The following is a 26,104-nucleotide window of genomic DNA, read 5'->3' as shown; positions in this document are numbered from 1 at the left end:
CAGCCCTCCTCGGCATGTGACGTCCTCCTTAATCCTCTGTGTCTGGTGCTCTCTCCCTGTCTTTTATCTGTGTCTTTCCTACTGTTTCTCCTTACAGCCTTTTCAATTCATTTTTCCTTCCTTAATCTTCCGCACACAACCCTCTCTTTCCTAATTGGCTGCCATTTGGAATTGAGTTACAGATTTTCAATATGTATTTCTTTCATTTTGTTGTTACTCTTCCTAATTTAAGCATTAGGTTTTGCTTCTTCGGCATGTTTCTCTTTCACAGCCAATCAACACATCTTCAAACTAAAGTAACTTGACTAAAGGAGGGGACTTTTCCTACCTGTGTTCCAGGAGGGGCTGAGCATCTGTCCTCAGATGTGACCCGGTACTTTGGGGAGGAAGACAGAGCTGTGAATAATGCTGCCTCACCTCGGGGCTGACCATCTTTCAGCTCCTTCAATCTCTTATGTTCTTGAAGGAAAGGACAAGAAGCAATTTAGTAGGTCCTATATCTGTGAGAGGAGAGTGGGAAGGGCAGAGAGTGAATTTTAAAACCTAGGTAAACCGAGACTACATGTGTCTCTGGAGAGTCTGAAGCAAGATGCTGTGTGAATTTGATGGAAATTTCTATGGGAAAATGTCTTTGAATCAAATCTCTCAAAGGTCGTTGATGACAAGGCTTCACCAGCCAATAATCTAGCACAGCTATACTGAACCACTTAGCATCAGACTCTCAGAATATTGCCCGCGGTGACCTGTGTCTTTTGCCTAAGTGCTTTAATAATGGCTACGTAAATGGTGAAAGTGAAACACAAATCTTAAGAACAAATCACATTTATTGTGAACTTGATAGTTTGTAAAGAGCTTTCACATTAGCATCTCAGTTTGGTCTCTACAACCTCACTGTAGAAAAGATAAAAGAAAAAAAATCACAAGCAAACAAACAAAACCTGCATCTTGAATTGTTTAAGGAATTCACCCGAAGTTGCATGACTTGAGCCAGAAGGCCAGGCCTCCTGGCTGTCATGACCATTTTGGCTTCTTTCTGTCCCTTTCTTCTCTGACCCCACCCACAGAAATGCTAGGAAGTGTCCAAGCTGTGCCACTGGAGTGACTGTATGGGAAAAAAACGTTGTAATGGAGAGGGTCGTCTCTTTGGAAACTGCAATCCCAAAGGAAGCATTCCATGCTTTAAATTTTGTAATGTCATTTCAGAGGCATATGTTTTCATTTGCCCTGGCTTTGCTATAAAACAAAGAGTAGCATTTTCAGCGATCCTTGACATGGTAATAATGAACCTATAAAGGACACAAATTCTGTACTTAAACCTACTTTAACAACACTTGCAGTGAGAGTCTTCTCATTGTGTTGAAGAACGTTTAAGGTAATCTCATCCTTTCTCTTTCTCCAAAAGGTACGGCCGAATAGTCATTTACTTAATATCCTGTTTCGGTGTTGGCATTGCTGGTGTTGTGGTGGCATTTGCACCCAATTTCCCTGTGTTTGTGGTCTTCCGCTTCCTACAAGGCGTGTTTGGAAAGGGAACGTGGATGACTTGCTACGTGATTGGTAAGAGCTGGCTACGCCTCCTTGTCTGTTTGAGAACCAGGGTTAGGTGGGTGAGAAGTCCCGCTGGTCAGCCTTCCTCCAGCAAGTATGGCGAGGCTTCACCGCTGCCACGTTATTTCTGCAAATGGGAGGATGCAGGGGCAAGATGCTGACTCTTTAGAAATTAAAGTTCCATCTTGTTTTGGGAACCAAGTATGGACTCTCACCAAATACTGGGGTGAACCACTTTCTAGCACGGCCATATGGTTATCACATGGTTTCTTGCTTTGTTTTCTTAGAGACTAATCTTTAGAAAAACTTCAGTAGTTCCTTGAAACTTTTTTTTTTTTGGCTGTGCCATGTGGATTGTGGGATCTTAGTTCCGTGACCAGGGATTGGATCCAGGCGTTCAGCAGTGAAAGCACAGAGTCCTAACCACTGGGCCACCAGGGAATTCCCCCTTGAAACATTTTTAAAGCATTTTCCATGTATTTCTGTGATACAGTTTGAGATAACATTGCAGTGCTCTCTAATATTATTTCTTTAATTCTATCCCTTCCGCACAAGTGGAGAACTTTTTGCCGTGCAGGAGACATGGCCTGAAAATGAGAAGTTCATTTGTAACCCTTTGCTATCTTCCATACCTAGAAAGTTGGACGTCTGAGTGTGAGGAAAGAAAAACTTCTCTTTGCTCCTATTACTGGGGAAGGTCCTGGCTGCTACCTTTCCAGTAGTGTCTTGGGTGGGCACCCACTCAAAGTCGTGGTGGATTTGTGACCAGGGAAATACGAAGCCTCCTCTTTGATTATCACCCCAGATCTGTGGGCTTCCACTCACTTCTGTTACTGCTGGACAGCCCCTCTTTGGGGTGCCCGCTTTGGGGACCCTTTGAAGATCTTTTTGTGGGCGAGGAAGGAGAGAGAGAGCTGGGGGGACTGACGGTTGATGGGTGGGGCAGAAGGAATAACTTTGGACTATGAAGCGTTTTTAAGGAGACCCCAGTCTAGGTGAGTTTTCCTGGTTGTGATCTTAGGGCAGCAATAAGGTAACATACGCCAGGATGATCAGAATGGAATTAGGGATAGATAGAAACAGATCAGCAGGAGGGGAGGGGAGGAAAGGATGCCAACAGTAAAATTCCTCATGTGATTTTCAAAGAAATATCACACAAATGAAAGGTCCAACACTGTGGAGAGAAGTATCATTTGATAGAAACTCTCTTGTGATAGTGAAAAATTTATCTGTAGAATCTAATGTCCATGATGAATCACCTAAAGAGACTGTAATATGCAAATCTTTAAAGACTGTGATAAAATCTAGCCACTTTATTATAGTTATGTTTTGATCATTACAATTACTTTTCAAAATAGTCATCGTCTAAGCTTTCCTAAAACCAACACATATATTCTTTGTATACCCAGAAGGGTGCTGGGCTGGGTGGGTAGGAGGATGGCATATGCTTGTTGATAACGCAGAGAAGAGGGGGAGAGGAAGGGACCTGAGCTGTCTGGGAAGCACATCCCCATCAGGGCAGTGCCTAAGGAAGCTTCGGGACCTTTGAGAGTCCTGTATAGTATTCTAGCGCCGCTGATGGATGGACGTCACAGGTGTAACGTCTGTTTGTTTGTTTGTCCGTTTGTTTTGGAGCTGGTCTTGAGCTTCCCTAACCTCTCTGTTTGTTTTCCTTCAGTGACAGAAATAGTAGGTTCAAAACAAAGGAGGATTGTGGGAATAGTGATTCAAATGTTCTTCACCCTTGGAATCATCATTCTCCCTGGAATTGCCTACTTTATCCCCAATTGGCAAGGAATCCAGCTAGCCATCACGCTGCCCAACTTTCTCTTCCTCCTTTACTACTGGTAATGTGGTTTTGGTCATTATCAAGTTTATTCTTATTCCGCAGAAATGTAGAATCTATGCTTCCAAACCAACATGAAAACGAAGGCGAGATTTTCTAACATCTCCAGAACGGCTGTGGGCTTTGCGAATTTCTAGAGATTATTTATTGGTTTTTGACTAATAGTTATTATTAAATTAATAAAATTGAAAAACACCTTTAAAATAGAGTATTAATTATGTTTTATTATTTTGTAATCTTTTTATGAAAACTACAAGGCAACAGACCATATCTGCCAGTATTTCAACACGCAGTTTAAATGCAGTGAACAAGATTTGCTTGTCTGTGTGTTTTATTAAGCAAACTAATGTGACTCAGGAATTCTCAGGGGAATAAGAAAATGTTAAGAGCATCAGAAAATTAAGTTATCGGAAAGCTACCGGTGTATGCATTTGACTCCTGTTAGAATGAACATATTTTGATCATCCTCTAATCTAATTTTAATAGATGAGCAAACCAGTTTATGTAAATTGGGTTCTTAACCTTTTCCTAAATGTTCATTAAATCCCAGTGTTTTTCATCTTTGTAGTTGAGGACTGTATATTCTAAGACAGCCTTCTTGCAAGAGCAATGTAATATTGATTATTTTTATCATGAGCAATAATTCAGTTATCAAGTGAGCATTTTTTCCCGTCCGTTATAAACTTACAAAGATAATCTATGTTTCAGAGAGCCAGTTCTAAGCTCTCAGAATCTCCGAAACATGTATCTGATCGCAAGATCCATTTCAATAGAGAAATTCAAGTCATAAACTTTTAAGTTTTGAGATACGCAGGCATAACTCAAAAAAGACTTCTTCTCACCAGGGTGGTTCCTGAATCTCCCCGTTGGCTGATTACTCGGAAGAAAGGAGATAAAGCATTAAAAATTCTGAGGAGCATTGCGAAATGCAATGGGAAATATCTCTCGCCAAATTACTCGGAGGTAATCTTACATATTACTAGTAACAAGTATTGTTAAAGTGGGTGAATTAATGTCACTTATGCACATATTATCAAATATATGACTAATCATTTTTAGTTTGACTTTAAAAAAACCTTGGGAAGAATCATATGGTGTATTAAAGAAGAAATAATTGCAAAGTTGTACTAGCATTATAATTGAGGTAAATTGGTCATTTAGTCCATATTTTAATAGTTGCACCAAGTTACTTGAATTACTATACTTGAATCACCTACTATAGGCCCCATAGTAATTAATCATTCATTCATCTTAATTGGACAAACTATAAATCTTTTCTTGACATTCAATTTAAGTCTAAAGATTTGTCTTTAAATTTAGTCTTGGAAGTATTATCTCTGCCGACCAGAGCTTGGGCAGTAATGTAATATTTCAACCTTTAGACTTAGACATGCTGAATAATCTGCCCTCCCTCCCTCCCTTCCTCCCGTCTTTCCTTCCTTCCTCCAGCAAAGGCTTTTTGGGTGCCTCTGTGTCACTGCATTAAGAGAAAAAGGGGCTGTGTATTAAAAGCTCATTCTTGTCTTTTCAAAGATTTGATATGCAGCCGAAGACATATGCATGTATTTGAAGCAACGCCTGAATAATTAGAGAATAACATATAAAAAAGATATGATTTTTGCTTTAGCTGCAAAGACTAAGGGAATGCAGAATAACAGAGGATTATTATAAAAGGAATATTTAAGAATAATTTTTTAAAATTTATTAAATTTATTTATTTTTGGCTGAGTTGGGTCTTCGTTGCTGTGTGCGGGCTTCTCTAGTTGCGGCGAGCAGGGCTACTCTTTGTTGCAGTGCCCGGGCTTCTCATGGCAGTGGCTTCTCTTGTTGTGGAGCACGGGCTCTAGGCACGCAGGCTTCAGTAGTTGTGGCATGTGGGCTCAGTAGTTGTGGCTCGCAGGCTCTAGAGCACAGGCTCAGTAGTTGTGGTGCATGGGCTTAGTTGCTCCGCAACATGTGGGATCTTCCCAGACCAGGGATCGAACCTGTGTCCCCTGCATTGGCAGGCCGATTCTTAACCACCGCAACACCAGGGAAGTCCATAAGAGGAATTTTTAAATGTTTAATATTAATATTGCTAACATTGTTTTCTTTTGTAGCATTCAGTTTGTCTTGCTAGAAACGTTCTGGTAAAAATGGGTTTGTGGGTTGTATTGTCAACTCCCCAGCTTCCTAGCTCCCCAGAACCTGGTCGGTTATTTTCGGATTTCTACCTTCTTCTTTCACTCTTACATTAAGCGACAAGCAGTAGGCTCTGTGTATACAAAGGTTTCAACTGACCAATTGTCACTGTTGGAAGTAGATTAATGATTTACCTTGAGGTTTACAGGTCATAAAATATATGGTAAAGATAAAACGTGATCTGTTCCAACCATGAAGACTAGTTGATCCTTGTCATTCTTTGACTGAGAACATTTGAGCTGTGCTTCTAGGGAAAGTAACATCCCACTGCCCTCTCAGCTTGCTCTGGTCACACGAGCCATTGGTCTGCACAGCTGGATCAAATGAATGATACTTTGTACTCAGTTTTAATGGCCAAATGAGTATTTTTGCTATTCGTTCATCAGTATCCTGAAGACGTTGCATGTAGTCCCAGAGCTAAGCATGTGTAAGATCTAAATCAAGGTTTTAAGAGTGTAGAGAACATAGTGTGTGCTGATGGCTTATGAAAGAAGATGTTGCATTAACCATGCACATTGTGTGTTACCATGAGTGTTGCTGAGACGCCAGAGGATGATTCCCAAAATAGCTGCTATTCCACATCCTATGAGTGTCCAGTCCAACACCCACTGACCCGCTTCGAATTCATGAGCAGGATAGAGATCATTTCAGCAGGAAGTACTTAAATGCTCTACATCGTTGTGATTGTAAATGATCGGGAACTATGGATCCGATGGCTTCCAAGACACTTGAACTCTAGTTTTTAGCAGTTAGATGATCTCCATTTGAAAGTCAGGTTTGATCAGACTTCAGTTTCTCCAGGACTTCGGTTGCTCTAGGATCCTAGCTACCACGGTGGGCGTAGGATCCTAGTGACAGGTGTTGTGATAGGTTGATGAGCCTCTTCAGTCTTTTTTTAATCTATAGGTTTTCTTTTTCTAGCAACTTTTTCTAGCAACTTCGGTGGAGAATGCTACGGGGTTTTCTCTCTGTTGAGTTTTCTGAAGTCTAAATTTCACTGATTACATCTCTTCGGATCCTTTAACGTGACCCTCTGTCTTGTATTCCCTGTGATGGAATACAACTAAATATAACTAAATTGGTAGTTAGATCTAGAGTTAAGCAAGTTCAGGTTTGTCATTTGGGGCAAGACTACTTCATAAGTGGCTTTGTACATTTCCATTAAGAGACACCTAGTATCTCTGTGCCTCTCTATTCTTTTGTGATGTTAGCTGCCACTGATAATCATTGCCTGGATTTATTCATTCATCAGAGATTGCAAATTGACAATATTCCCATTTTGTCATTATTTCTTCATGTGTTACTGAAATACTTACATAAAGACTAACTTATCCCATCAACTGAGATGACTCTCACATACAGTTCCTATAGGAAAGGCAGGATATAGGCATAATTCTTTCTTTTCAAATTAGCAAATTGGTTGCCTGAATTCTCGAAGTGATCAATGCATTGTGGGCTGTGGGTTTTTTTAAGCCTCATTATGACCTCCTGGATTTATACATACTGTGTATGTTTCAGTCTTCTGCAGTTATTGTTATTATCCTACTGATGCTCAAATTGCCCCCGTCTTTGGACAGACGAGGCTCATCTTTGCTGGTTCCTGAGTCCCTCTGCCACACCTCTGGTAGTTTCTGAATGCTTCCTTGCTCATTAGCACGACAAGATTTTCCAGGCTTGTCTTGTAAGTTCCAGTCTCATGCTTGTAATCACCTGCTTCTCAGTGGGGGCTTCAAGTTTTGAAATAAATGTCTTCAAACTGACCCTGTCCATCTCCAGCCTTTAAAAATTGTACAACCTAAGTAGAAAGGCAAAGCATTGTCTTTAAAAAGAGAAAGAATTTTAAAACGTAAAGACGTTTAAAACACCTTCCTAATAGCTGAATTCAGTCAAATTATAGGCCAAACCATAGTTTTCTAGTTCAGAGATATTAATGTTTCCACGAAGCATGGTAATGTGTGAAATCCCTCTTTCAATGCTCAGAAATACTGGTAGGTAGTGCAGGCATTTGACTTGAACTCCAGCACCAGCACCAAGGCAGGATCCTATTATAGTTTTGGGGGTAATGCTATCAATTACTCCTCTTTTGGCAACTCAAGGAACTGTTGCCCATGTCAACAGTAGGACCACCAGGAAACCTTATGGTTACACAGTCACCTCACACCTTCAGAAACCCTCCATTGCCTTAGCTGGTATCCCTGCTCTCTGGATATAATAACATCAAGGCACCCTTGCCCAAGGCTGGTTGCCCAATGCTCTCCTTACACTTTTCATGGAACCTCTCTCTGGTAAATCCTGACTTTTGGAAGAAGTTATTACCATGTAAATGACCTCGTCCCCCAAGACCTCTCCAATTCCCACCTCATCCTAGGGGTGCACATCCTAGGCTGTAGTGAAGCTAGAATGAATTAGAAAGAATCTGCTTGGTAGCAAAGCGGCCAGGAGATCTGGCAGGTCTACCCTCCTCTCATCACAATAGCCGCAGCCACCTCCCCACACCAGCCTGTTCCATCGCTGACACCAGAGGTGCTGCTCTATTTTAGGCCCGAGAAGCAGAAGTGGTGGTGGGGTACCAGTTCAGAGCAGCAGCTGTAAAGGCATCATGAGTTTCTGACAGCTCTTTTGCTCTTTCCTTCTGCTACAAGAACAGCACATCCCAAACTGGAGCTGCTCCTTCAGTGTGGGTCCAGAATGAGAAGAGCTACAACTCGGAACAGAGCTATAGCAGCTGACCTACAGCTGAGACATGGAATGTGGCCAAGAAATCATTGTTTCCCCTGTAAACTACAGTCTGCTAAATGTGTCTCAGTAAGCTACAGAGATTTGAGGGTGTTTGTTTTTGCAGCCAAAGCTAACTAATGTAGCTGATAGTAATAGTACTGGTTCAGGTGCCAAAGTAGGGTTTGGTGATCCAACACATTTTTTGCTATCTAGATGACACTGGATTGTGGTAGATTAGATTATTGTTTGAAATAGTCACATCTTCCCCCTCGTTTCCAATGCATGAAGATACTTCCTGGTTCCGCTGATGCGGGGCAGAGCAATGTAACCTGCTCTGGTCTCATGATGGCTGAAGTGTACGGCCTGCCCTTCGACTTCGGGCTTGGCCGTTCGGGTTGCTTTGGCCAATGGTAGGTGACCAGATGTGATGCAGTAGAGTCATGAAATGTACTTGGGCTTGATCTCTGGGCTTCAGCCAGCACTGTGAGAAGAATATTTCCAGGTTCTCCTACTGGCCACATAGAAGGCTAAGAGACATTTGGAGGAAAGCTGCTCTAGCAAAGTCTCCCCAAACCTAGATCAGCAGTCTCCCAGCCAGCCCACAAATGTGTGAGCTCAATGAATGCTTATTATTTTATGCCACTATGCTTGTTACAGAGCACTATTTATCAAAAGTCAACTGATATCCTGATTAAATAGCCATCGTCACTTACTGACCTGGATTCTACAACTACATAGGTAGTAACTCTGGCAGCCGTTTGGGTTTCATTCTTTTAAAAAAGGATTTTAAAGATGTCTCTCTCCCCCTCTTGTCTTCGTGTGGGATATGCTCATGGAAAATAGTAGGCTACAACTCCAGTTAACAAAGAGGCTCTGATACTACCGAACTGAATATGTCCATATTTGTTGGCGATATTGTTATGCTCTGTTGACTCAAAAACCTATAAGGCTTGATTGTAATTTCCTTACTTGTATGATATGCTTATATAGTTCATTGTTCAGAGCTAATCCCAGTTTATTGAAATGTCAGTAGTAGATGTTACACTGATAGTCATTCATGCATAAACACACTCATGGGCAGTTCCCATGGTGACGCGTTTGGGTGACATCAAGAACTGAGACTTGAGCTTTCTGATCGCAAAGGGAACATCATCACTATAAATGATCCCACTCTGATATAGTTCCAAGATTGAATATATTAAAACCTTATTAAAAAGTGTCAGGCTAATTTTTAGGTTACCTTAGTTACCAGAGAGACTTCCAACTCTTAACAGCTGCCGTGTTTCCTATATTTTAATGAACCGTCACAGAAGCATCAGTATCGCTCCAGAGAGGGACTTTCCAGCTTTGGGAATGTCTGTTTCTGACATTTGCTTTCCAAAGGGGATTTTTATAAACATAATTTTTGTTCTTCCGAAAGAGAAACCACACCATGATTCTGGCTGTCATGAAGCCCATGTGAGTTGTGTGGTATTTTTGTCCAGTTGTGCTGTCTTTGTTAGTTTTCGTGTTTAATTATTATCTCAGACTTGAAACTTAAAAACTCTCCCATAGAATTCATTTCAAAAGATCCAGAGAAAGTAATTTAGGCCCAAGCAGTGACCGTGTCAAGAGTGGGAAAGGTGTGAGTCTAGAAAATAGTAAAAGACAGTGGGAAAAAAAGTCTCTGGAAACTTGTACATTACTTGCCCTTAACAGAAGAAAATCTTCATTCTTCGACTTCACACAGAATAAATGATTCCTGTTCTACCAGCAAAGCCGTCATCCTTCACATGACGTGTTAAAATGATTACTGTAATATGCCGCCACCTTAGCTTTAATTTAGAATATTCTTGAATGCATAAAAAAAGCCAGGGCGCTTCATATGCTAAACATAAAATGGACCTTTGGAGCTGAGAAATAATTTAATAGTACTCTAGTGAAATCCATTTTTGGAAATAGCCTGGGTTCTATAAATGGGCTATATTTCAATTCTAATTAGTTCCCATGTCTTTAACTTTGTGAAAATAAGACAATATTGCACGAATAGGGAAAAATGTTTATGCTACCGTTTAAAAAGCCATAAAAACAGCAGTGAAGGACTGTTGAATCCAGAGCGAGTTCCTTTCCCAAGCTGGGTGATTAAATAGTACGTTTCTTCCACTAAAGGAAATTTGGCCTAAAATCTTCCAGGTCAGCGGGCTCTCATTTCACCTGTACAAATCTTGAGGGAGAGTGGTCCAGAGCATCATGTGGCTTTAACTGAGCTAGAAATCCAAGTGTCTTATCCCTTAAAGAAGGAGATTACAGCCGTGGAGAGGGCAAGGCAGATATTCAGGGCAGCTCCTCAAAGAGCAGCATCTTGAGTGAGGAACCCTGGGAGACAGGCCTTCTCTCCCCTTCCCTGAAATTGACCTTCCAGAGTCCCTCCTGAAATAACTGGGCTATATGCTCTTGCCACGGTCTTAAGGCTTGAGAAGTATACATCAGAACTGTGAAAGAAAAGCACTCAGCATCATTGTTACATAAATATAAATAAATATATATGTAGATATAGTGATACCAGTCAGTCCTGGTGTCTGATGACATCTTTCTAACAAGTAATTGGATCTACAGAACCCAGGACAACTAATGGACTCAGATGGTGACCAGTAGGGTGACCAGTTGTCCTTGTTTGCCCAGGACCGGGAGGATTTCTAGGATACTGAAGTCGCAAAGCTAAATCTAAAGAAAGTGTCAGGCAAATGGGGGTGACTAGGTCAGTCCTCCCCTTCCCAGCTGTGCTTAGAGAAGGATACCAAAGATGTACATTTCCTGGCTTCAAAAGCCCCTCCCAGCCCACTGGGACCCTGATCCCTATGAGAAGACAGTGGGATGCCTGGCCTGACTAGAGGATGGGACCTGGGACTTCCCGATGTCAGATGCAAGCTGCCGGGGCCCCCAGGTGGCTGCCAGGCTTCCTCTTTCTTCCTCAATCCCTAATTCTTTAAAAAAAATAAAAACACAAAAAACTTTTACAGCCTTTATTTGAAGGTCTAACATGAAGTGATATTCCTTTGAAAAAAACGCACACTTTATTGATGTATGATTGACATGCAGAAAGCGGTACATATTTCATGTATGCTCTGGATTAGGAATAATGCCCGGGAAATCCTGCCAGGGAGTTGGATGTGCAGGGTTCTGGAAGTTGCACCCATCATGGCCTTCACAGCAAGGAACACTTTCCCAAAGAGCTAGTATTTTCTTGCTCAATCCCCTGTTTCTACTATAGTTCTTAATCTGGACTTGAACCCTAGTTGTTCGACTGGGGCCCTGGGCCCCTGCTTACTTTCTGCCTGTTCTTTCTGTCAAAAGTGGGGTCCCACTGCTGATGTCTTTACTCATCTGTTGTCATAGAGTTAGATGTTGCCCCTTCTGATAACTGCTGCCTGATCTTTCTGGAGACTGCAGCTGCTGAGAACCCGTCCTCCAGGTGGGTCCCACACGGGACAGCAGTGCTGGCCCACAGGAGGCCCAGGTGTCCCCTCCCCCCACTGGCCTCTCTTGGTGTACATTCTTGGTCCAGACACAGAGCCAAAGCACCTCCATTCACCTGGCCTGCTCTCCCTAAAGCTGAGATTCCAGCAAACACCTAGGCAAAATGATGTTGGATTATGACACAAGGGGAAGAGTTCCAAGCTCTACATAGTGACATTTAGAGCCATGTCAACTCCTCATTCATTAGTTACAGAATCTGGGAACAATGGACTCCTCCCTTTTTCCATCTCAAAGGCTGATCCTTGCCCTTCAGAACAACAGCCCTCCTGTTTGAGCCCTAGCACCCCTGTGGTGATGCAGAGAAGCATTTGCCTTTTTCTGGCCTAGCCCAGGCCCCGGTGGCATTACGAAGAAAACTAATTAAAATATAAAACAAAATGAATAAGCCACACAGGCTTATTTTATTCTGTTAATATTGATTGCTCTTTTTTGTGAGAATTGTGAAAATGCCTACTTCAGTTATTTTAATTCTGGGTCTCTCTAATAGAATAAAAAGTGAGTTTGCTTTTGCTCTTGCCTTTTGAACACTTGCCAAGAGAATGGCCCTCTAACACCATCTTTGAAATCTTCATATTCTATCGTGTGAGAGAGGAAGATAGCAGCCTTTTCCAGTGTTTTGTTCCTGTGCCACTTGGCCCACGCTTGTGTTTTTGGCAAAAGCAGTCTCTGCAAATCCAAATTGCTGTGCTTCCCTACTGTGAATAAATGAGAAAATACTAGCTCTTTGGGAAAGTGTTCCTTGCTGTGGAGGCCATGATGGGTGCAACTTCCAGAACCCTGCACATCCAACTCCCTGGCAGGATTTCCCGGGCATTATTCCTAATCCAGAGCTGCTGTTGCTATGACAGTGCTGCTTGCTAGATCTCCAGTCCATTAGGAAAGCTGCCTTTTTCCAAGAAATAATCCGAAGAAAAGAGATGCAGCCTGGGTGAAATCATTTAAATTCTCCAGGGCTGGGCTTCCCTGGTGGCGCAGTGGTTGGGAGTCCGCCTGCCGATGCAGGGGACACGGGTTCGTGCCCTGGTCCGGGAAGATCCCACGTGCCGCGGAGCGGCTGGGCCCGTGAGCCATGGCCGCTGAGCCTGCGCGTCCGGAGCCTGTGCTCCACAACGGGAGAGGCCACAACAGTGAGAGGCCCGCGTACTGCAAAAAAAAAAAAAAATTCTCCAGGGCTAGGTTGGTTGTTGGAGTATGCAGACATGCTCCTTTGATGTAGATAAACATGAGAAAATTCTGCTAAATAGTAACAGAGAAAACACACTGGGATCTATTCGCTTCCATCCCTAGAGGTTCCCCCCAGGTAGATGGTATACAGGTATCAGGTGCTGGATTTTCAAGGGCTAAATCTTCCCTTTCCTGGAAAAAATAAAAATTAAGATCCGTCTAACAGATGGCTGGATGAAGAACAGCCAGGTTGTGTTGCAATAGCAACACTTCTTCATGTGGGTGCAGATGTGAACGGGACCAAGCCCATGCAATCCAAGGATGGCTAGATTTCTTGGTTTAGAACAAATAATGTGGGTCTGTGCTGTTTTCATTTTTCTTTGAATCTGGCACTATTGGAGGGAAGTATAATTGAATGTACAGAAAGGGGACCTGATGGAGAGGAAGCCTTCCTTCTTCAAATAGTGAATGTACCTTTCTTAAGGTGGCTGAATAAGGGAAGCTTTAGAGTGAAGAAGTCCTTATATCCTTCCCAGGAAAAGGACTTAGGGAACGTTGGGGGAAATGGCCTGAACCAAGGACACTCTTATGCTAGAAAAGTAGATCTTTGTTACCATCCCTAGGAATGGGCATGGAGGGGGACCAAAGAGGAACGTTCTGGCTAACACACTCCTGCCTCGCAGCACCTGTGACCTCAGCCCCAGAGTCGATGGAAGAATCATGTGGTAGTCTGTCCCGGGGGGGGCCACTGATCCTTGGGGACCATCAAGTTACTGCCAAAGTCCACAAACCATTTGCAGCCAAGTCTTGTCTGTAGAATGAATGAATACATCTTGGATACATCTATACTATTATTGCAGATGAAGGTAGATGCCGTTGTGATGAATAATGACTAAGGAACTGAAAGGCGTTAAGTTCATAGTAAATCTGTGTTAGGTTGTCGTCTCAGTGAACAGAATTAAAAGCACAGTTCCTATCATGTGCCAGAAGTTCTCATACTCAATCAGGACAAGAGTCAATGATCAGTGAGCACAAACAGGATTAGTTTCCATCAGCTGGACAGCTGTTCCCTGAGCTCTCAGAGTTCAAGTTATATGACGTTCTCAGAAGAAGCTGAAGGACCCCACAGAGTCTCGATAAACAGAATTCTCGACAACTTCCGAGATTTGTTCAGTTTTTTTAAATTCAATAAAATAAACTCAAGTTCATTATATTCTGCTCTTTCACTGACCTTAAGGACAAGTTCTTCCTCTGAAGTAGCGAGAGTTGAGCAACTTGGTGTACAATTGTCTTACTGTGTCTCAAAGGTGGGTCCTTGTTTTCTTTCTTGTTTAGGTTTCAGAGCCAACACAGCACTAACAGTTTAGATCTTGAGGAAGACTGAGGAAGGCTTACTGAATGAATACTCAGCACGATTATTTCTGTGGCCCCAAGAACGATAGAGATTAAGTACTTGCCGCATGTGTTGATCACTAGTGGAGTCTCCAGGCTTAAATACTTCTCTTTGAAACCTGACGCGGACAAATCTTACCGAAGACAATTCAAGTATTCACTCTGCAATTCATAACCGTTAACATGCTGTATTTATACAGGCTGATCTAAAATTAGCAGGGGACAGATTGGATGGCAAGTGAGTGAAACATGGGCTCCATGCCATGTAGTGTCCTTCCCACAGTTCTGTAAACTATGTGGTACACTTGGTTGTCTAAAAACAACTGGCCTGTAAAGTTCAAGTTGATTATTAGTTACTGCATTGAAAATATTTTTCACCTGGCACACTGAATCAGGGAATATTTTATTTGGTCACCACATGTTTAGAAAAACCATTTAAATGTAATTGACATGAGGTTGTCCCACAAACGGACACACACCGTAGCAGGAATTCATCTTCATGTGTTCACCCATTTATTCAGCAAATAGTTACAGAGCACTGGGTTCAAAACATTTAGTTTTAAACAACCTCTGTGCAATAGTCACTTTCAAAAATGCCTCCCAACAGGCATTCAAGGTGCCTTACATTTTCTCTAATTCTCTATGGTTGGTCTTCTTTCTTTTTTTTTGAGCTGTTTTCAGGTCCCCCCTCTGATAGTTCCTTACCTATTCAAATATACTCAGTTTCATCATATAGATAAGTTTAATACAACTAAATATAAATTTTTCCTCTCATTTAAGGCTGAAGAACAGCTTAAATCTCAAGTGTAGAGTTTGGAAACCGTATCAGTGTGTTTTAATTTTGACGGCATTGTCTACAGAAGGGTATTCTAATTGGGTCTCAGTTAGTACATCTGTTAAGGCTGGAAACTCACCTATGTGTTTCTTGGAATATAATAAAGCAAGTCACATTTCAGAGTTAGAGTAGAGAGTGAATGCAGTATAACATTAATACACATCACTGTGGTCCAGAGTGAAGCCATGAGACTGAACAGGCTTCACTATCAAAAACCTCCAGAGTCAGAATTCCAGGCATGGTGTGTACCACCCACTCGTGGCTTGCACTTAAAAGCATCTCATCCCTCTCTGTAGTTCTGCCTGAACAATAAAGTACATGCCAATGAACAGTAAGTAACTGTATGCAGAAAAATATTTTGTAAATCAAGAAATAGAGAAGGGAGGAGCTTGCAAATTCTAGAACTCACCAAGGACTACGATATATATTGGGGTGCGTGTCAACTGCTCTTTTAGCTGTTCAGCTGTACTTGACTTTCTTTGGAAAATTTCTCAGCTTTCCCCAATGCACGTACGTAAACATGAAACTAAGGGCTTTCTGAGGTGCAGAAGTAAGGCAAAATTTGAATAGTTGGCAAGCCTGGAAGCACTGAAAGCAGAGGAAGTTCCAAGCTGACCTCTAAGTAGCTCTGTAGCAGGTGGTTTGGGTGACCATCATTTTTCTTTGAGCGCAGAGTTGAGTTAAGCCTGTCTCTCTGCGCGCGGTACAGCCATCGTTGGGCTGTGCAAGCCCCTCTCCCGTTTGGTCGATTTGATTTTCCCTTCCTCCACTCTCCCCACTCTGCCCTCAACAGGTCCCCAATTGAATGTGCCTTATGTATGCCCTTTGATATTGATGTGTCCTTATAAACCAGAGCTTGTGGTATGTGTGGGTTTAGGTGACATACATGGTGTTGTGCTGCCCTAGATCTTGTCTCATTTCTTACCTTTTCATGGAGCAATGTTTTAAAGGTCTCCCTGTGTTGCCCACACGTGAGTGCTGCGTGGTTTTCGTCAGTACCTTCTGCTGTATTTGACATCTCCGTCCTCCAAACCTGGGCTGCCTCCAATCATCCTGATAAATGTTTCCATACATGTTCCCTTTGTTTATCCATTCTCTATATAATAGTTTGCATCTGCTAGTTCCAAACTCCTAACCCATCCCTCCTAACCCCTGCCCCTTGGCAACCACAGTTCTGTTCTCTATGTCTGTGAGTCTGTTTCTGTTTCGTAGATAAGTTTGTTTGTGTCATATTTTAGATTCCACATGTAATGATAGCATATGGTATTTGTCTTTCTCTGTCTGACTTACTTCACTTAGTATGATCATCTCTAGGTCCATCCATGTTGCTGCAAATGGCATTATTTCATTCTTTTTTTCGGCTGGGTAGTATTCCATTGTATATATGTACCACGTCTTCTTTATCCATTCGTCTGTCGATGGACATTTAGGTTGTTTCCGTGTCTTGGCTATTGTAAATAGTGCTGTTATGAACATTGGGGTGCATGTATCTTTTTGAATTAGAGTTTTCTTTGAACATATACCCAGGAGTGGGATTGCTGGATCTTATGGCAACTCTATTTTTAGTTTTTGAGGAACCTCCATACTGTTCTCCATGGTGGCTGTATCAATTTACATTCCCACCAACAGTGTAGGAGGGTTGCCTTTCCTCATACATGTCCCTTTGGACATTTGAGAGGTTTCCCGTGGAGTATAATGCCTAGAAGTGGAACGACCGGGTCCTGGGTTGCATGCAAATTTAGTGCCCTAAATAATGCCGCATTGCTTTCTGTGTACACCCATTGAGTGTCCTGTTTGCCCATGTACACATTTGGTACTTTCCAATTTTCTAATTTGGCCAGCCTCCTGAGTGTTTTAGGTTGCACGTCTCTGGTTACCAGTGAGGCTCAGCACATCTTCATGCGTATTGCTTTGTTATTTGTGTTTCTCCTCTGTGGATTGCCTTGCCATATCCTTGCCCACGTGTATGGAATTTTCTGGATTTGTTGGACTTATTGGATTGGATTTGTCCCCTTCAACTTATAGGATTGCCTTTTATATTCTAAACTTTACCCTGTTGTTGGTTTTAGACATTGCGAGTATGTTTCCCTCAATGTTTTAGCTACCCATTAACTTTGCCTATTTTTGTTTCATTGACCAAAAATTCTTAAATCCTTAATTGATTTGATACAGTCAGATCAGTGTGTTTTCACCTATTGATTGTTTTCTGGGTTTTGTTTAAGAAATCTTCTGTACCCAAAGGCCACAGACATTCTCCTATTAGCTTATGGCTCCGTCACATTCAGGCCTGAATCCACCTGCCCTGCTCCCTCAATGCCACTGTGAAGCAGGGATCCACCTTTATTGGTCTCAGTACTGAGCTGGTTTTCTGAGCACCAGCTAATAAGCGATGCATCATTTATTAAGTTCCCATTTCTCAGTCTAAATTAGTTTATAGCCTAAAACCTGTCTACTATTTTTAAGGAACCCAACAACTCGTAACTTATCTATGTGCTCCTGGGCTTCAGATCGGGGCTAAGATGCAGGCGCCTTGCCAGTGTTACCAATGAATGTCCCACACCTGTGAAGCTCCATGTGGCTGGAGATACGTGAACCAGATAATGAACCAGATCACTTAGACCTCGGATTCATATACAACCAGCAGACAATCATGTTCACGCTCTTGGCCTTAAAAGATTGATACGTGATAACACGTTTGTTAGCAAATGCCCAAATATCAATACTTATCCTCTAAAACACACTTTCTGATTCTGGACTTCGCTATCTAACTGCCCATCACTGAAATGAAGGAGAAATACTCTTCAAAGCCGGAACATCAGTCATGCAAAAGCAGAAGGGATATAATGTCCCCCCAAGATACTCAAGTATTTCTTTAAAAAATGAGGATTGTCTCTGGGAGAATGATGCCTGCTCTGCATACCTCTCAAAAGGAGATGACAGTGTATGAACATACTTCATCAGTGTAGAACAAGATCATGATTTTCAGACCCACCAACACCTTCATTAAGTGTACTTGGGGGCTCAAATGGGACTTGTTAACTGTTCCATTCCCTGGGCAGTGGCGTAAGCTCTTAGTCACAAGCTTTCAATGGGACAGCAGGTCTACCCAGGGCTCCCTCTGCTTCTGTGTTAGTTTTATGATTTATTTCAGTGATAAACTAATTAGTGCCTGTTGATTGAAAAAGCAGTAGAAATAATCCTCATTCCTTTTTAGGAGTTTTAAAGGTGGATTTTATCAAAAAGACTTATTATTTATAAGAAGCAAACAAAATTTCATGAAAATTGCAATTTCCCCAAATTTAAGTTGAAGTCTTAGTTTAATTACTTCAAAATAGAAATATAATACTTAGCATAATAAATTCCTATGAAGAAGAGGGTATAGACCAGAGGGCTTTTTTGTAAACTTGAGAAATCTATGGACTCTTTATCATTCAGGATAAGCCAGGTGTGCATGTAACAAACACTCCCCAGATCTCTGTAGATTAAAACCACAAAAGAGGGACTTCCCTGGAGGCGCAGTGGTTAAGAATCCGCCTGCCAATGCAGGGGACACAGGTTCAAGCCCTGGTCCGGGAAGATCCACGTGCCACGGTGCAACTAACCCCGGGCACCACAACTACTGAGCCTGCGCTCTAGAGCCCATGAGCCAGGTCTACTGAGCCCATGTGCCACAACTACTAAAGCCCACGTGCCTAGAGCCTGTGCCCTGCAATGCAACAAGAGAAGCCACCGCAATGAGAAGCTCGCGCACCGCAACGAAGAGTAGCCCCCCGCTGGCCACAACTAGAGAAAGCCGGGGTAGCAATGAAGCCCGACGCAGCCAAAAAAATCAATAAGTAAATAAAATTTTAAAAATAAATAAATAAATAAAACCCACAAAAGATTAACTCCTGTCTGTGCCACGTGGATTCACTGGGGCCTCCTCTCCTTGTCACAGAGTCCTCACTCTTTAATCCAGGCTGTCCTAGCAGCCACTGCCTGGACCATCGCAGAAAAGGGGGAGTTCTAGAGGGTCCTGCTTCAGCAATTAAATGCTCACAACTCCTTGGCAAATCTGGGGAGGGGGCCCCACTCAATCACGCAGGACCAAGCACTGCAATCCTATCACGTCCCTGTGATGGGCTGGGGAGGGAGGAGAGGAAACAAAAACATTTTTGGCAAACAGCGCTCGTGAGATGAGCACCACCGTAGATCTCTTTTAAAAGAAAAACAAAATTAAGAATACAGAATTCAGTTTGAGAAACACTGACTTAGGAAGATACATGCTTTTGAATGCAAATGATTACTACAAAGTAGCTTTCGCCTTCACAACTGGTTAAAAAAAATACTTTGGTCAAAGTGTAAACACAATTTCAAAAGTTCTTACTGAAAAATAGGAACGATGACGACCCATTTCTCAGAGAAACCACGACTTCGGGGCATTGTGAGAGCAGAAAGAAGATGGTACCCAAGGCACCACAACTCTCGGAGCACATGTTAAATAGAGGACAAGGAAGGGCAGCCAGGCCTCTCCTCAGTCACAGCCAGCAGGCAGGGCCAGCTCAGCACAGGGATTTAGAGAAAACACCCTGAAAAGATGCCCGTGAACCTAGCTGATGGCGAACACCAGAGAGGACGCCAGGACCACTGCCGGCTTGCTGAGAGGCTGGTAAGAGCTGGACGAAGGAAAACAGGAGAGGGAGCCAGTCCCGGAGAAGAAAACCCACAGGAATGCAGGAGGCAGCTGACCCAACCCGAGGGCGCTCTGAGAATACCATCCTGGACTCGCCCCGTCACCACGGCTGGGAGCACTTGTGCGATGGAGCTGATGTCGCCCTGGGTTGGCCTGGCTGTCGTTGGCCTGCATGGAAAGGGCTGGCAACCCAGAGACAGGGTGGTAGCGCCTCATGCTCCAGGCCCAGGCAGAAAGACACCTGCCAAGAATCCTACTGGGCGAAGTCGCACTTTGGCTGGAATCCTGCAAACACCTGAAGCCCTGGAGAAGCTAGGAAAAGAAATGATGATAAGAATGCGGATGGGTGGAGATGTGGTTTGGCTTTTATTTGTGACACAGCAGATGATTTGTTTTATTTCACGCTAGCTTTCTCCTCTCTAGAAAAATCCTTGGCTAACTAGTTACTTACAGGTACTCAGTTTGCCTACTTAGAACTAAAAATTTGTGTATCTAGACGTGTTCCTATGGTTTAAGACACCGGACATTCTTCTTTTAAATTTATAATTCTTGAAGTTTTTTATTGAGATAAAATGACATAATATTAGTTATAGGTGTACAACATAATAATTTGGTGTTTGGTGTGTTGCAAAGTGATCACCGCAGTGAGTCTAGTTAAGACCATCACCATACATGCTTAATAAATTTCTTTCTTGTGATGAGAACTTTGAAGATTTGGTCACGTAGCAACTTTCAAATATGCAGTACGGTATAATTAGCTATAGTCATCAGACTGTACATCATATCCCCTTGATTATTTTTTTGGACATCCTTTATCATTTGATATTTAGAACTTTTCTGTTTCAGCAGCAATCAGTGACACTTATTGGTGCCACTGGGGAGTTCAATGACATGTTTAATCCCATCCACTCACATCAAATTTTGGTGTCCGACCCCTGCCAAGTTCTGAGTCTTTAGGATTAGAGTTTTAGAACTGAGAATGCCATCTGTTTTTCCCTCTCTCTGTCATGTGCTTTAACACCTCTCCTCCCCCAAATCCTCGCAGATTTGTTTTTAAGAAATGAAGCAGTGTTCCACCATGTGACCCACAGCTGCAAGCCATCAACCTTTGCTGATGTTAAGGCTGCACTTTGGATCCCTGGGGAACTCTAGAAAGATGCACTTTTGCTGTTCCAGGGAGCGAGCCCAGTCGTGGGATGGGAGGGGGACTCCCTCTCGGGCCAGACGCAATCTCTCGGAATAAATATCTCCTCAACAGAGCATCCTCACGAAAGAGCTGGCTGAGCACGAAGTCCAGTACAGGGACCACCAGCCACATGTGGCAGTGGAGCCCTGAAATGTGGCTGGTCTACACGGAGGTGTGATGTGAGAGCTGCACCGTGGATTTCAAAGATTGAGTGTGATGTAAACACATCAACTATCTCATCAGTAATTTCACATTGATTACATGTTGAAATGATTGTACTGGGGATAGATCAGATCAAATGCAACATAGCCTTAAAATTAATTTTGCCTCTTTTTACCTTTTTAATGTTGCTACTAGAAAATTTTAACTGACGTAGGTGACCCTATATTTTTATTGGACAGCGCTGGTCTAAGTGTCTGGAATTTGATTTTAACTATTTTAATAAGCGTCGAATACTGATGATCATTTTGATTATGAGCTTTGCTTTACCATATGAACTCTGTATGGTGAATACTTTATCTACTCTTGTTTTAAGGTATAATGAGGTTTTAAAATTTTTCAAGCCGCTGTGGGTAATTTCGCAGATTCTCTTTTATGGATGCCAGGATTGCCACCTAGAAGCCGGCCAGTGTTCTATGACATTAAACATTTACTCCTGGACCTTCTGGTTCTGGCCTTCATCTGACTGATGTGGGTGTCCGTGAGGCAGTGGCGGCAGCGGGGATTGGTGTACCACAGCAGTCACCGTGCACTTCCCCCTGGCCTCACCCAAGCTCTCCAGCTCCTGATGCTTCTAGAAACGACCTATATAGGTGGTTGAACTTTGAGCACAACTCCTGGTCCTCCAAATCAGTGAACGCCGAATCCTCAAGTAATATTTTGTTCACACAGACTTCTTAGAGGGTAAAAGGTTCTAGAGAACAAAGCATGTTGGGAATTTGTGACAACACTTACTAAGTCAGTGTTAGGTTCAAGAAGAGATGAATTCCCCTTCTCATCAGTGGCTTCGCCTTTCCTTGTGAAATATGACAACTGTTGAAAAATCCACCCACTGAGATCAAGCAGGTGAAACTGCAAGGCTGGAAATGCAGCCACCTGACGCTGTTCCCTCCCCTGCCGGCGCCAGACCCTACTGATCAGCTGGGTTCTTCCACCTAAACCCGGGGGACTCATGTTCCGTCTTGGCCAAGAAGAATAAATGCTAGGAGTCAGCAGGTGAGGCAGGACTTCGTGGACCATCTGGGCTTCTCACCCGAGTCTCCTGGGAGGTTGTTAATATGCAGATTCTGATCTGAGGTAGGGCATCTTTAACAAGCTCCCTGGTGACCACACTGTGGACTCATGGACCACACTTTGAGCAACAGGGTTCTCCAAGCGTCATTTACTTGTGTTCACATTTGTGAGAAATTACCCTGTCTTAGGCCTGGGAGATCAGCAGTGCCAGGTGAACATTAAATATACCTGGTAAACTTAAGAAAATCTAATAAAAAAGAAATCCATTCCTTTTTTAAAAAAAGGCACAATGACAGTTGTCTTTACAAGGGGATTCATGTAGGAGTACCTTGAAAAGAATCTCCCCACCTAGTGCATTGTAGTATAAGGTACAGTTTACTAACTGAAAAGATTCTTGAAAGTGCCAAGTGAATTATCGTCTGGAAGTAAAATATCTCTGAAATGTTGTAAAAATAATATTAGTGTCAACCGCCTCCATTTCTGAGCACTCACTGTGTGCCAGGCGTATGTATTGCTGACCTTAAACAAAATTAACAGTCATTGTTATTTAGCAAAAATTAGTTTACTCGGGAATAGCAGAGGAATCACATTTTGGGACACGCAAACTATGGCAATCCTTAGCCCAGTCTGAGGAGACAAAGGGAAGGTTAGCTTTAATTAGGTTCTGGGAAGAAATTGGGGAGGGTCATTTTGAACAAAAGTTCATTGGAGGATGAGAGTTTGGGGTTGTGACAGTTTCACGTTGGTGGCATTGACAGGCAGTTTGCTGTTACTGAGGATTGTGGAAATCTTTCATCCTCTGCTATGTAAGTTGAGGTGAGGTGTATGTGCTATTCATATGCTACTGATGAGAGTTTAAATAATGCGTGGGTAAGAAAATGTTCCGACTAAAATACAACATCTCTAGCTTGACCCTGGCTGGTCGTCTCTCTCTTTTTTAAAAAAATTATCTTGTATTGAAGTATAGTTGCTGTACAACGTCGTGTTAGTTTCAGGTGTACAGCAAAGTGATTCAGTTTTACACACACATGTACCTTTTGTTTTTTCAGATTCTTTGCTCTTATAAGTTATTACAAAATAGTGAGTATAGTTCCCTGTGCTATACAGTAGGTCCTTGTTGGTTATCTATTTTATACATAGTAGTGTATATATGTTAATCCCAATCTCCTAATTTATCCCTCCCTGCCTTTCCCCTTGGGTAACAAGAAGTTTGTTTCTTGACCAGAAACCAATCCCATGTCAGGAGAGCTCTGAACACCATATTTATAACATTGTTATTTACAGTGTCTTTCTCTTTCTTGGCAATTTAAATTAAAATGTCAACTTCAAAAAGTGTTTCAGAAAGGCACCAGAAAGAATTGTAAATAGAGCTGAACTAATCAAAAAAAGATGACTAAAGTATGCTTTTAACATCACTGTTGATGTAAAACAAAAGTCTTGGCAGAATTAAAAGACACTTAAGAGTCAAATAGAGCAAATAGCCATTAGTTCAGTAAATGAGTGTCGGGGCACCAGCCTGTACAGTTTACCTGTGAGCAACCCCTTTTTCAACGAGTGTCATTACTAGGTAACAAGACTCCAAACAGACAGATGTTGCCAGGAGCATTTCCCATCTTCCTTTGCTCCTAATGAAAGCAGGCAGACACCACTTAGATGGATAAATGTGTGACAAAATACAATGCCAAGCTAGATACGAAAGATAACATTCTGCATGGTTCCATTTATAAGAAATTCTAGAAAGGCAAACTGTAATGACAAAACGGAGATGAGGGTTTGCCAGGGGCCAAAGCTGGGGGCAGGGAATTGACTGCAACGAGACAGGAGGAAACTTTTGGGGGCAATGGAGATATTCCACATCATGATGGCAGCGGTGGTTATATGACTTTACACATTTGTCAAAATTCATTGAAATGTAACTTAAAATTGCTGAATTCTACTGGACATAAATTATATTTCAGTAAAGCAAATTTTAAAATCTATCTATCTATCTATCTATAATAACCTGACATAGCATTTCTATTCTTTTGTATCTGACTCAGACTATGCAAAATCTGGTAACGCTTTGGCAATAGAAAAGAAGCATGATTTAATTTAAAAATATAGAGCTAGAAGTTGTTGTAAAAGAATAAGAGCTGCAACAGTTACTACACATGAGTTGCCAAGACTTTCCTGGATGAATTCCATCCAAGATACGGCTTTTAGTCTCTCAAGGTCTTTGGACACCCAGAAAGTGGGTCATCTTTCAGAATATCTGCGTCACTGTAGAGAGCGTGTTAGTAAATCAAAGACCAGCTGGATTTGTTCTTAAACTGGCAAAATACTTGCTTGGAAGCACTATTAATCCTTTCATTTACTGAATGGGGAAAATTGGTTTTATGGTCTCGATTACCTTCAGTTGCTATCAGCACTTCATCTTCTGTTGGTGTAGGATATATACTAGGCATTAAACTTGTGCTTAGGAAAAGTAGAGATCATGTGACTGCTTGATTCTAATAAATGTTAAAAGTTTGAAATTAAGACTAATACTAAATATTTTTATAGAGTAAATTTGAGTAGTGAAACCATTATTTTCATTCTTTAATGCAAAATTATTTTGCCTAAAGTATTCAGTTGTTATGCAAAAGCATTGTTCTGGACTGAAATCTCCAGATAGTTCTGCTTTTGACAACAAGTAACAGAAAACCAACCTACATGGGCTTAGACAGTGAGCACAGTTCCAGGCTTCTGGATCTGGGATTCTAGAGATAGAACAGCATCTAGGGTTGTTTAGACCTTGGTCTCCACACTGAGCCATGGTTTCCTCCCCTTCTCCACCCTCCACTCGGCTTCTCTCCTGGGGGTAGGATGGCCGCTAAGATCTATTTGAGCCCACTCTTTCCTCATTAATTCCCTGAGGGGAGAGAGAGAAGATTCCTCGGATGCCTCTGACTTAAAGGCAATGAAGGACTTTCCCAGAAGCCCTTTTTCTCATTGGTTCAAATTCGGTCACATGTCTATCCCTCACTGGTTCAGAATGGGTCATGTGTCCAGTCACTGACATAAAGGATAGAATTACCCTTAGATGATCGGACATCCGCCTACAATTGGAAACAGGGTCAGCTTCCCTGACAACACGAATTGATGAAGTATGTGTGTGTGTGTGGGGGATGGTGTAGTGGGGGGGTTCTACTAAGAAAAAGAAAGGGAGAGTGATACTGAGTCAACGACGAAAAAAGGTGCATAATGTCTAATTTAAATCCATTGCTTTAAAAGTGAGTTATCTTTTCTTGTTGCAAAAGTAATGTAGGTTTAAATTTTAATTTTTTTTAATAATGAAATATTTTCTATACCCCTATTACCCAGATTCAACGGTTAACTTTTGCTGAGTGTACTTAGGATATCCTTTCTTTCTTTCTTTCTTTCTTTTTTTTTAAGATGTTGGGGGTAGGAGTTTATTAATTACTTAATTAATTTTTGCTGTGTTGGGTCTTCGTTTCTGTGCGAGGGCTTTCTCTAGTTGTGGCAAGCGGGGGCCACTCTTCATTGCGGTGCGCGGGCCTCTCACTATCGCGGCCTCTCTTGTTGCAGAGCACAGGCTCCAGACGCGCAGGCTCAGTAGTCGTGGCTCACGGGCCCAGTTGCTCCGCGGCATGTGGGATCCTCCCAGACCAAGGCTCGAATCCGTCTGCCCTGCATTAGCAGGCAGATTCTCAACCACTGCGCCACCAGGGAAGCCCCAAATTTTAATTTTAAGAGAATATTTATAGCCCAAAAGAAGAAAGTAAAAACCACCTTAATCCCACTACCTCTGAGAACCATTAATGATATGATACA

At 42.2% G+C, this 26,104-nt stretch overlaps 1 protein-coding gene across 1 annotated transcript in view; it reads left to right on the top strand.

The window, feature by feature from the left end:
* Positions 1-26,104, top strand: part of SLC22A3 (solute carrier family 22 member 3) — an 88,678-nt gene that overhangs the window by 41,190 nt on the left and 21,384 nt on the right. The window contains exons 3-5 of the mRNA XM_004278876.3: positions 1,403-1,557; positions 3,227-3,395; positions 4,240-4,357. Of these exons, the coding sequence (XP_004278924.1) occupies positions 1,403-1,557; positions 3,227-3,395; positions 4,240-4,357 (442 nt within the window). The remainder of the gene's footprint in view (positions 1-1,402; positions 1,558-3,226; positions 3,396-4,239; positions 4,358-26,104) is intronic.

This window comes from Orcinus orca, chromosome 12, assembly GCF_937001465.1.
Source record: "Orcinus orca chromosome 12, mOrcOrc1.1, whole genome shotgun sequence".
In the NCBI taxonomy this organism is placed as follows: domain Eukaryota; kingdom Metazoa; phylum Chordata; class Mammalia; order Artiodactyla; family Delphinidae; genus Orcinus; species Orcinus orca.
Note: the sequence above shows the minus strand (reverse complement) of the source record. Positions and strands in the feature narration are given on the sequence as shown.